The following is an 11,994-nucleotide window of genomic DNA, read 5'->3' on the forward strand; positions in this document are numbered from 1 at the left end:
ATTACATTATCACTAATCACATTCAAACATAATCTTTAAAATAATACTCATATTAAAATAACATACAATTGGCACACATAAGACTCGAACACAAGTCCTCTCACACAATCAAGTACTCTAAATCATTTGAGCTAGTAATTTTCCACGTCATAACCATCTGCATTAAATGCCATAAAGACTTCTACTACTCGCATTTAATAAATAATTATTTAATTTTCTCGGGTCTTACATTTGTCCTCCTGTCAGGAAGATTTTCAATACAAGAGCTTGTCTAAGCTGATCACAACACCAACCATCGGCTCTAACACCACTAATGGATATTTTGAGAGAGGATCACTTATGAGATACAACACCAATAAGCCAACACATATATAAGGGATTAGCACTACCTTTAACTCAAAACCTTAAGGTAATGAGTTTATGGGTCTTCATCCTTGGTGCTCAATTTTCCCACTTTTACTAAATGTGGGACTTAGACTCACACTTGGATATCTCTAACATAAGTTTGTGAATTATCTTCAACAAATCCAATATGGAGAGTATTTTGAATTGGAATGTGAACTTTGTTGCGAAAAAGTTTGATAAACTTTAAAAGTTGTGTAAAAGTGTTGCAAGTTATATCATTCAGATATAGAAATAGTGGGATAATAATTTGAATCTCGATAACCCTTGATGGTGACTAGAAGATAATTTTTTTCTTTCACTTTCTTCTTCCTCACTTCTTTTCCCTTCTTTATCTTCATCTCTAGTGCCTTAAATGTTGATCCCTCAATGTTGTCAACCACAACCCTCATCACACTAAACCTCATTCTTCACTCCTTACTCTCTACTAGACCAAGCCCCATCCTCTTCAATCTACATCCCCATTTTCCAGCTTCTGGTGAGCTTCCAATGCGCCTTGACCACCAACGATGTCAATAAGGGCCATCGCACACCTCCTATACCTCAACTCGCTGGCTATTCCTCCTTCTCACTACTACCCAATGAGTTTTTCACCCACATTACGCCATTGTCTCCTTGCTCATGCACCAAATCGGAGCCATCACAAACCAATCCAACTTGAACTCAGATTGTAGTTTACAATTAGTAATTGGAATTCTTAGGTTGTTCTATAGTTATTTTCAGGTTTGTGATTATGTGTATTTCTGGATATGAGAAACAGTTTTCAAGATTTTTTAGATAGGATGAAAGGAGAAGAGGGACAAAGGAGGGAAAGGAAAAAGCAAAAGAAAAAAAAAATAATATATATATATATATATATTAAATTACACATATCAAATGCATGTCTATTAAGTGTTATGAAATTTTATTCTAGTCAATATGGTTGTTTAACACGTCTCTTAAAAGTTAACGTCTTTAATTTTGAGAGATATATTTCACATTAAGTATAAGAATAAATTTTATATGAACTTTTTTGGAAAGACAAATTTCAATTTTACATATAATTTGAGGGACTAAAACATACTCAATGTTTTAAATAATAATCATAATAATATATATTTAAATATTAAATAAAATTGAATTTTTTTTATTAAAATAATATTTTACAAATAACACAATAGCTATGATACGAATTTGTTAGAAATTTAATTTCAATATAAGCACGATACAAACAAAATTGTAAATTTTAAAAGTTACATTTAAATATATTGACTGGTGGTTTATTAAATAAAAATATAATACTATAGTATTTTAATAAGTTAATGATTTGGTTTGTTTCTTAACTTTTAAACCAAATATCGAACCATACCGATTCACAATTCCATCCAACGAAATATAAAAGAAAATTATCAATTATAAATTTTTATTTGTATTTTTTAAATTTATTTGGTTGGTGTGAGAAAGAAGAGAGTTAGAAAGTGAAAATAAATAACGCGGCGTGAGCTACTTTTTGAAAAGATGCTGTCGGGAAATCTATTTAAAAATTAGAAAGGTATTTAATTAACGAAGAATATTGAAAAAATAATGGGGGCGAATGTGGCATTTTTTTTTAACTCGAGACATTTTCTATCTAAAGTTTAAAAGTAGTTTATTTAAAAAAGTAATCTCTCATAAGTTGTAAGAAAAACTTTTTCATATATGTAATTTAAGAATCGAATTTCTAATTTTTTTATTTTGAAACAAGGTTACCATGACAATTATATTTCACCTTGATTATATTTGGCACGTCACAAATAATATCTTCAAAGAATAATTGTAGCTTTTGCATCATATCCTTATCTCATAAGATACCCATATCCATGAAAACATATATCCACCACATACTTATATGAGCACATTTTTCTTTTTTTCCTTTTTATTGATTGCATTAGCCAAAATGTCAACAAGACTAAGACCTCAAAGGAAGAAGCTTTACCAAAAATCATTATTGTAAAGCTACAACAATTATTTAACATCTACAGTTTCAATCATTACAAAATTCAGTAAAGTATATTAAACACTTCTTTCAATAGTTTAAATTACTAATTGCAAATACATTCCGTTATTCTTTTGATTGTAATAACAAAATTTGATAATTACTTTTTTTTTTTCGTTTAGAAATCTAAAGGAAAATAAACACTATTCCAGTTTTTTTTTTTTTTAATTCACGCAATGGATTTTTTTTTTTGAGTTTAATGGTTTGAATAAGGGATATTTGGAAATCTTACCTCCAAATATTACTTCATTTTTATTTTTTAATTAACAATCGTCTAAACTATTAGAACTTCCTTTATTTTAATTCTTTTTAATAGATTAATTAGAGCTTGTACCACAGGTGACTTTGGTTTAATTTTTTATGTACTTACATGAAATGTTTCTTATTTAGTTTTTATAAACAGAAATTCTATATTTATATTTCAAAACTATAGGCGATTTTTTTGTAAGAAAATAATTGATCAACATTTTAAAGTACATATATTAATAAGGGCGCATAAACAATATATAGAAAAGAAAAAAATGAATTATTTGTGAAATATTACTCTACGAATAAATATTTATAACTCAGTAATTTGATTTAAAAAGTTTATTTAATTAGACAAGTTAAAAAGTTTATAAATAAAAAATTTAATCATTCAAATTTCGTTTTGTAAAAGTTATTTTTTTCTAAAATCAATTTTCCTAACTTTTCTTAAATATTATGGGTTTACCTCGGAGATAGCAAATAGTAGAACATATTATCTTCATTATATTTATGTTTAGAGTAAAAAGAAAATTGATTTCTCTTGAATTGTTTATATGTGAGTGGTTTGCATATGGATTTTGAGTGGCAAAGATGAATCTTAGGTGGTAATGCATGACACGACGTGACGTAAACATACGTCATACTATATTAGAACATATATTCTTCAAGATTACGAGTTTACCTTAGTGGAGATATCAAATAGTATAACATATCATCTTTATTATATATATGTTTGGAGTAATTTTATTTTTTTTCTCATTTCTTTTGAACTGTTTATATGTGAGTGGTTTGCATGCTTGAGAGAAGTGTTTGCATGTAGATTTTGAGTGGCAAAGGTTAATCTTTGGAAGTTTAGAGTTGTAGTGACACTTTAGTTAAATGATCGGAATTTTCTATGAGCAAACACTAACACATAGAAAGTCTTTTACGATAGTTATTTGGGGATTTTACATATTTTTTTTGTCTAACATTAATGCATGACACAAAAGTTTACGTCGCATGAAAAACATGCAATGTAAATTTACGTCAAACTATATCAAAATTAATATAAAAAGCAATTTACGTTAAATTATATCAAGTCCGACGTAAAAAAGTTTGCATTAATAAAAAAAATTATAATGAAATAAGTATTTTTGAACTTATTTGAGTTTAATGTGTTGCATATCAAATGAAAGATTATAATGAAGTTGAAGAAGAGTTGGTAAATAGAAAAATCAAACTTAGGACAGAGGTTGGACCACACAAGAAGAAGATTGAATTGTACAAGTGCAAAGGTATATTACCCTTAATCCTGAATACCCTTGAACTAGTAAAACTAAATTTTCTCCCTGAGTGACTGAACCTTTATCCTAAATTTGATTTTTCTATTTAGTAACTCTTCTTCAAGTTTATCAAATATATTTCATTTGGTACGCAACACCCCAAACTGAAAGAAGTTCATAAATACCCATTTTATTGTAGTTTTTTTATTGGTGGTAAAAATAAACCAAGGTGAGGATCGATGTTTAATTTTGATTTTAAATGTCATGAAAGTAAGATAAAAAAACATTAACTTTTTTATCACTACAACATATTCTTACAATGACAAATACGATATACAAACAAGGAACTTTCATGCAAAGTCATGACGGAGTTCTCCAGTTAACTATCACTATCACAAATAAAAATGTAAAGTTTAACAAACAAACTTCAACAACAAAGCAAAGCCATGACTGAGTTGCACCATAAAAAGCTCATAACGAAAAAAAATAAGACTCGGTCAGAAATGGACTCTCTATCTAATACCATTTTGTCACCCAAGAATAAACTCGGATTCGTAATAGAGTTTTGAGTGTGTTTTTGTGTAATGAGAAATGAGGAGGATAACCTGAATCTAATTTATAAAAAGAAATTTATATTAGGCCCCTTGTTGGTCAATGTAAAACACATAATTTACATCGAACTTTATAGTGTCTAACATAAATGGTTCGATGTAAATCGCTTCCACTTAAATACAAAAATGTTACTATATTGTTTTTTTAGGTGAATTTTTTACTATTAGACATAAAGTAAGTGACAAAAATGTCTTCTTTTGTATTAGTGTAATTTGAGCATCATATATTAGAAACAAAACTTTTTGAAAGTTGGCTTAGTGCATTTTTGGTTTAACTTTGGAAACACCCAAAATCAATTCATGTGTTAATAAATTGTTTTGAGGCACTCATAATCAATTATAGATAAAAAATTGACACCAACGATGAGCAACTTTTTCTAACTTTTTCATCAACCAAAATTAATTTCTCACATTAAATAGAATAAATTCTTCCAAAGTGAGTTAAACATAGAGTAGCTACTAAGTAAATGGAAGCTAGTTAAAAATCGATAGATTTTAAATAATTTATATTTAACTAAATATTTTTATATTTTGTCAAACTATTATATTTGGATATTATTATGTTATGAAGAATGGTGAATTGAATTTTATTAGCAATTATTTTTACAATGAAATATAGGATTTTAAATGATAGAATTGATATTGAGTGTATGACTTGTTATGTTATTAAAGACGTAATTTCATAAATATGATTTGTATGACGAATATATGATTTGAGTTTGAATTTACATAAATAAAAAATATAAAATATATGAAAGGATAAGTGAACCAATGCTTGAATTGTTGTATTAAACGGTGTAACCTATAATAAAATAATTTAACTATGATGATTATGTTCTTACACATATATCACGTTAGAGAGGTATGAAAGTTCCTATAAATGATTTATGAAGCTAACTCACAAAAAAATTCTTTTTCACTTAACACTTTCTTAGGTGAATTTATTAACATTAATAATTGTTGACCAGTTACTTTTTCCCATAAGAATTCCACCTTTAAATTAAAAAAAAAACTAAATATACAGTTCTCAAATTATAAAATTTAAATAAAATAAAAGCGATGATCAAAGTCATTCTTTCCAGCACGGTTTTATGTAAGCGAATAAAAATAAAAAAAGCGAATTCATATTTTAACAGTAAGTTTTTTTTTTTATTCTGAAATTACCTTAATGTGTGATTGAGGTGATTTTTGTTGATCAAATATTATTTTAAGGTAGAAGGGGTACCATTTACCACTACTTACTCACCCACATATTTTATTGATTGAATTGAAATATCGAAAATGCTAACAACATTTGGATTTTTTTTTTTTTTTTGACATGGGGAAATCCTAAGTCATCACGTGCTTCATTTTAAAAGGAAAATATAACCACAAAAACTAACCAGAAACAAACGAGTAGCTTTCACGTGGTACAGTACAATCTCGAAATTAAAATAAGAACAATGATATTTTGGAATTGAATAAACATTCTTTGGAATTGAATCTAACTATAATGTACTAATTTTTGTTTTTAGGAGCAAGGCTTTGAACCCGAGCCTTGAAATAGGTAGAAAGTTGGTCTTTAGTAGGCAGAACCTCGTTCACCAGTGGATGGTTGTGAAAGTCTTGGCACCATTGAAATAACTTCGGAAATTTCTCACTCGAGAACAATGGCAACCCTGCAATCACTTGAACAATAGGTATGAACACTGCAGCAATATCCACAAAACCAATCTCATCCCCACCAAAAAACCTCCCCTTCAGCTCATTCTCTAGAAACCCAAGAGCCTCAAATAACTCTTCTTTAGCTTTTGCTTTCTCTGTCTCATCAACCATGAAGGCAGATTTCCATGCTGGAGCCACACACTGGTCTCACAAATTAGATTAAACAATTAGAACTAAACAAAACAGTGATTACTGTAAATATTTCCAAACAGATCTCAAACTACTTATAACTAACCAGATCGAATATTTTTCTCAAATCACAACCAACTGAAGGCACAAAAAATTGACAGGAGATTTAGATCTAAGAGTTATTACCTTGTCGTCGATGAACTTGGCCCAGAAACGAGCCTGGGCTCTCTGGTAAGGATCTGAAGGCAAGATGGGGTTGTGTTTCCATGCGTCATCGATGTACTCAAGAATCACAACAGACTCTGATATTGGGTTGTCGTTGTGAACGAGCACAGGAATCATTTTGTAAACTGGGTTATACTTGAGGAGAAGATCACTCTTGTTGTTCAAATCATCTTCCACGTATTTGTATTCTATTCCCTTCAATTTGAGAGCGATCTGAACCCTGTGCAGAAATGGGCTTCCCATAACTCCCAGAAGGGTTAACTCTTCCTTACTTGCGGCCATTACAGCACCACTTCACTTCTCTCCTCTTCACCAACCAATAACCCAGTTGCTTATTTTGGTAAATAAATCTTGTAGGCTTCCCCTTCTGCAATTTACTACTATATATAGCGGACACACAGGACAAAATTGAAATTCTTATCTTGGTTCTTGGTAGTGTGTAAAATAGAACTTTACCCTTTCAAATGGCAAATATGAGAATTAAGAAAATATAAGTTTAATGACATGTCATAATATGAAAAGAATATATATTCATATCCGATGATTTCTATAACAATACATAAAATAATTATATCTCTTATATTTATATTTCAAAATTTCAATTTTGCTTTTATTTTTTAAAATATAATTATTTATTAAATTTTTAAAAATTAACCGTTATTTTTATAAATTTTTTATGAAAATGTATATATTTATTTCTTTTTTTATTTTTTGTTTATCGAATGTTATTCTTTATATTTTTTAATATATTTCATTTTATTTTTAATAAATATTTTATTTTATATATTAACTTAATAATATTATAATATTATCACATACTAATATAATATCATATATATAAATTAATTAATCTATCATTCAAAATTAAGATATAAAGATATGTATATGTAAAAATTAATTAATCTATCATTCAAAATAATTTGTAATTTAATTAGAATGTAAAACATTTATAGTTTCTTTCCTTGGAAGAATACTTATTCTTCAATTAAAAAGATGATCTTGATACATTTATCATAAATTAGTAAATTTATCATAACCGTGATGATTTAATATGGTATAAAAGTGTTTGCAAATTTATATAAAAATACCATTTTTTTAAATACGTATTACAATTTTTTTTTCGATCTACCTGGCTTTTTTTGTACGGCATACAAGTCAAGCTCACTGCGTCAATAATATAAGTATTAAAATCGGAGGGATTAAAAACTCGGTTAGGACATCACATGGGATTAGAGGATCACTAATTAGATTAGTGTATTATAAGGCGTAATTAGGAGTTACTATCAATATTTTATGTGAAGGGCATTCATTTATCACGTGTCATATAATTAAACTAGTATTATGTTACATTTTAATTCTAACTCGTACTTGACCCGTATTGCACGGGTCTTTTTTTTTTCTTTTTTTAATTTTTTTATTAAGAGAAATAATTAATTTTTATTGTATTTGAAAAAAAAATGTATTTTTTATTTTTTATTTTAATTTATATTGAAAAATTAATGTATTTATTCTTATATTTAAATAAATAATTATGAGTAACTTTTATATAAAAAGTTTAATGATATAAGAAAAAGACAAATAATTAATTATGAATATTTTTACATAATAAAATAAATAAAATTAAAGTTTATAATTAAATTTTTGAATTATATATTATATTAAAATAAAATTTATATATATATATATAAACTATTGTTAAATTAAAATTAGGTATATTGTATATTATAAATCTCGTATAAAAGAAATTCAAACATGTTGATGTTTAAAAAAAATCGTATGTAAATATAAACCTATAAAATGTTTAAACATAGGAACATTGAATAAGTATTTGTTTAATAATAATACAAATAATGCTAATACTATTAGTAATAATACTAATAGTAACAGTACTAATAATTATTATTATTACTATTATAATAATACAAATAAGAATAATAATAAATTTCCTAAAACTACAAATAATAATAATAATAATAATAATAATAATATATAATTAATTAAAATAATATACTAATACAAATAATACTAATAATGCTAATTCTATTGTAATAAAAATAATTTCTAACTATTATTATTATAATAATAATAATAATATCAATACTAATACCAATACATGCCATAATATTATACCCATGATAATAATTATAATACTAATATTATAAATAATAATAACAATACTATTAATAATACAAATAATTATTATTTTATTATATCTAAATAAACAATTAATTTATATAATTATTTGCAAGTATTATAATTATGTATGATTATATATATAATATTTACATAAAAATTTTAAAAATATAAAAAAACTGAAAATATTTCTAAATTATAGGGATCTAGTTAAATCATTATTGAACAATGGAGATATAATTATATTGATAAATAATAACTAATGTTAATAACTAATTTATAATTGATCCATAAATAATAGATAAAATTATATATTTTTAATAATAAAATCTGATTATATTAAGTATTGTTAGCAAGGTAGCTAAAATTGAGACTATAAGTAGGAGTATAAGGAGTTTATCTTTTGAAATTTTAAATCACTACTAGAAATTCTCATATTACATGAGATTTCTCTTGCCATTTTTGGTAAGAATTTTAATTGGTAGGTAATTCTTTCGTGGGTAATCATTTCTTACAAAATTATAAAATTTTGCAAGTATTTCCTACAAAATTTGTTGCGAAAAGTGTTTTATACAAAATATTTTGCAAGAAAATTGGTAACAATTTCCTGGAAAAAAAATTCACAACAAAATTTGTAAGTATTTTCTACGAAAAAAATTTCAAAACAAAATTGACAAGAAATATGAATTTTTTTAGTAGTGAATAACATGTATGAAAATAATTAATGTAATAAAATATGAAAATAAGAAAAGAATTAAAATAAAATACTAAATGTTATTATGTTTTTGGTGTATAAAAAATTGTGGCTGCAAATTTTAATTATTCACCAAAGTATACATGTAGTGCAACAACAGAAAATTCGAAAAAAAAATAATAATTTATATTATTTTATGATTTTGTTCGACGATCCTACTCGAGTTTTATGTGTAACGATTTATAGAGATTTGTTGTAATATCATTAGTATAAAACTTGTAAAATTCAAGAAATTTTTAACCAAATTAATTTTTTATAAAAGTTCTGGATATTAAATTATTAGGATTGTTATAATAAAATAGTTATGATCGCAAATAAACATGTCAATATAATAATATGTATTTAATGTATTTAATTCAGGAAAGAAAAGTAAAAAAAGTAAAAAAAACTTGCATTGTGATAAGGTCTTTATGCTTTAGTAAGTGATCAATTGTTCTTTTCAATTTAGGATACTACATTGTCATATTTTTCAATTCACGAAAAGTTTGGAAAAAAATTTCCAAAAACTCATTATTGTCAACGAAGTTAATAATTGATCTAGAATGAGTTCAAATCAAACTAAATAATAAAAGCGCATTTAACAACTCTAATAAAACTTGTGATTTATTATAATGACTCAAACCTAGCAGCCCTCCAACAAAACATGTAATAAACATGTCTTCTACTGATATATTTGGAGAATTGCTAATGATGGTCAGCTTTGTCCTGCATTAAGAACTGCAAGTAAAAAATAACTAAAGTTCCTTAGCTAGCCACCAATATTTGATAAAAATACACATAAAAGAAGTCAAGAATGTTTTTGTACTTTAATTCTTAATCATGATAAGTTTATGCTTTTTGGTATTATTATTACCTTGACAACCAATACAAAACAAATGAATATTTCTGACGGTTAAAAAAATCGTCAGAATTACGCATGTCAAGAACTGTTCTTGACAAGAAAAAGTTAACCGTCGGTATTGCTATTAGAAAAGAAAAATGAAATTACTATCAATTAAAAACCGCTACAAAATTTACTTTTATTTTATGATATTTTATCATATTTTGACAGTTAAAAACTGCCACAAAATATATCATATTTTGACAGTCAAAAACCATTACAAAATATATCATTTTAATGGTTAAAAACTGCCACAAAATATATCGTATTTTGACGATTAAAAACTGTCACCAAATATATCATATTTTGACAGTTAAAAATCGTCAAAAAATATATCATATTTTTACAATTAAAAACCATAAAAAATGCTTAAAATATTTTTTATATTTTTTAATATTCTAAAAGTATTTACTAATTGTTTTTCATTCATATGTTAACCGATATTTCATTCATCAATTTTATTTAAAATTATTTTTTATTTTCTTATTTTTTACAAAAAAATACTCTACTTTGCCAAGTCCTATTATTCTTTATTTACTTATTTATTAAATTATTAAATATATGTGAAAGTCTTTACACGTAAGCATGATCAATGAAAGAAGCTTGGACAACATGCTCTTTATAAATAAGATTAAGATCAAATTAACATATCTAGTTATAAAGTCTAACAGTAGCTCTCTAGTATAAAAGTTAGCTTAATTATGATCACATTTTTCACATTTCTTGTTGACATTGCCAAGAAATAATTCCTCTTTTTAGAGAAGAAACAATAACATTCTACCAGTGATTGAATATCACTAAATAAATCTAAAATCTAAAATCAAAGGTGATAACCGATCTAAAAAGTATATATCAAAGACAATGTTTAAACTAAAAAAGATGGAACTCGTTAAAATAAAGATACTAATTGGAAATGAGATACTAAATAAAAATTACCTCTTGCCCACTTTTGAAATAAAGATAACTCATTGACTTACAGAGAAAATTTTTGTAACAGAAAACATTCCCACAAAGAAGAAAAAACAATAACAAAGAATGAGATTATAATAAAGCATGGTAAACAAAAACTAACTACGAATTGTAACGCCCCATTTAATTTAATGCTTAAAATTAAAGGAAACGTCACACAAGGATAACAAAGTAGCGTAGTACTGGACTTCTAAACATAACCCCTACAAAACTGGGCACACCACGATGCCAAAGGAAAAACTGGAAATCAATCTAACAAAGAGTGTAAAGTAGAGATACATGAAACGATACATAGGCCTTAGCCCTAAAGAAAACATGAAGACAAATCCAGCCCAGATGGCTAAACAGCGTAATCACCATTCCCTTATTGGCCACGAGAACCTCGCCCATCTGCTCCCATCAATCAAATTGATGATCATCGCAAGAAAGAACAGCCACATACAATACAACCATACAACAAAACGGGTAAGCTAGAGCCAACACATATTCATCATATAGTCAAATACATTATCATCATCTCATATCCATATAATAATCAAGCATGTTATGACTCTTCATTCAATACACTACGACTCAACTCGACTCATCCGGATATGTATAACTTAGTCGGATTCAGCGGATGCTTGCACTTGTGGTGTATACCTCTGCTCGAACCTGAGCTGCTC

General features: G+C 26.3%; 1 protein-coding gene across 1 annotated transcript; it reads right to left on the reverse strand.

The window, feature by feature from the left end:
* Positions 1–5,913: 5,913 nt before the first annotated feature.
* Positions 5,914–6,959, reverse strand: LOC114183021 (putative glutathione S-transferase). The gene is made up of 2 exons (XM_028069852.2): positions 6,555–6,959; positions 5,914–6,380 (listed from the first exon to the last, which is right to left on the reverse strand). The coding sequence occupies exons 1-2, from the start codon at positions 6,873–6,875 to the stop codon at positions 6,033–6,035; spliced, it is 669 nt and encodes a 222-aa protein (XP_027925653.1). The 5' UTR covers positions 6,876–6,959; the 3' UTR covers positions 5,914–6,032.
* Between the last annotated feature and the right edge of the window lie 5,035 nt (positions 6,960–11,994).

The sequence above is a fragment of the Vigna unguiculata genome, chromosome 5 (genome assembly GCF_037176805.1).
Source record: "Vigna unguiculata cultivar grain cowpea cultivar isolate G323 ecotype 2 chromosome 5, ASM3717680v1, whole genome shotgun sequence".
Lineage (NCBI taxonomy): Eukaryota > Viridiplantae > Streptophyta > Magnoliopsida > Fabales > Fabaceae > Vigna > Vigna unguiculata.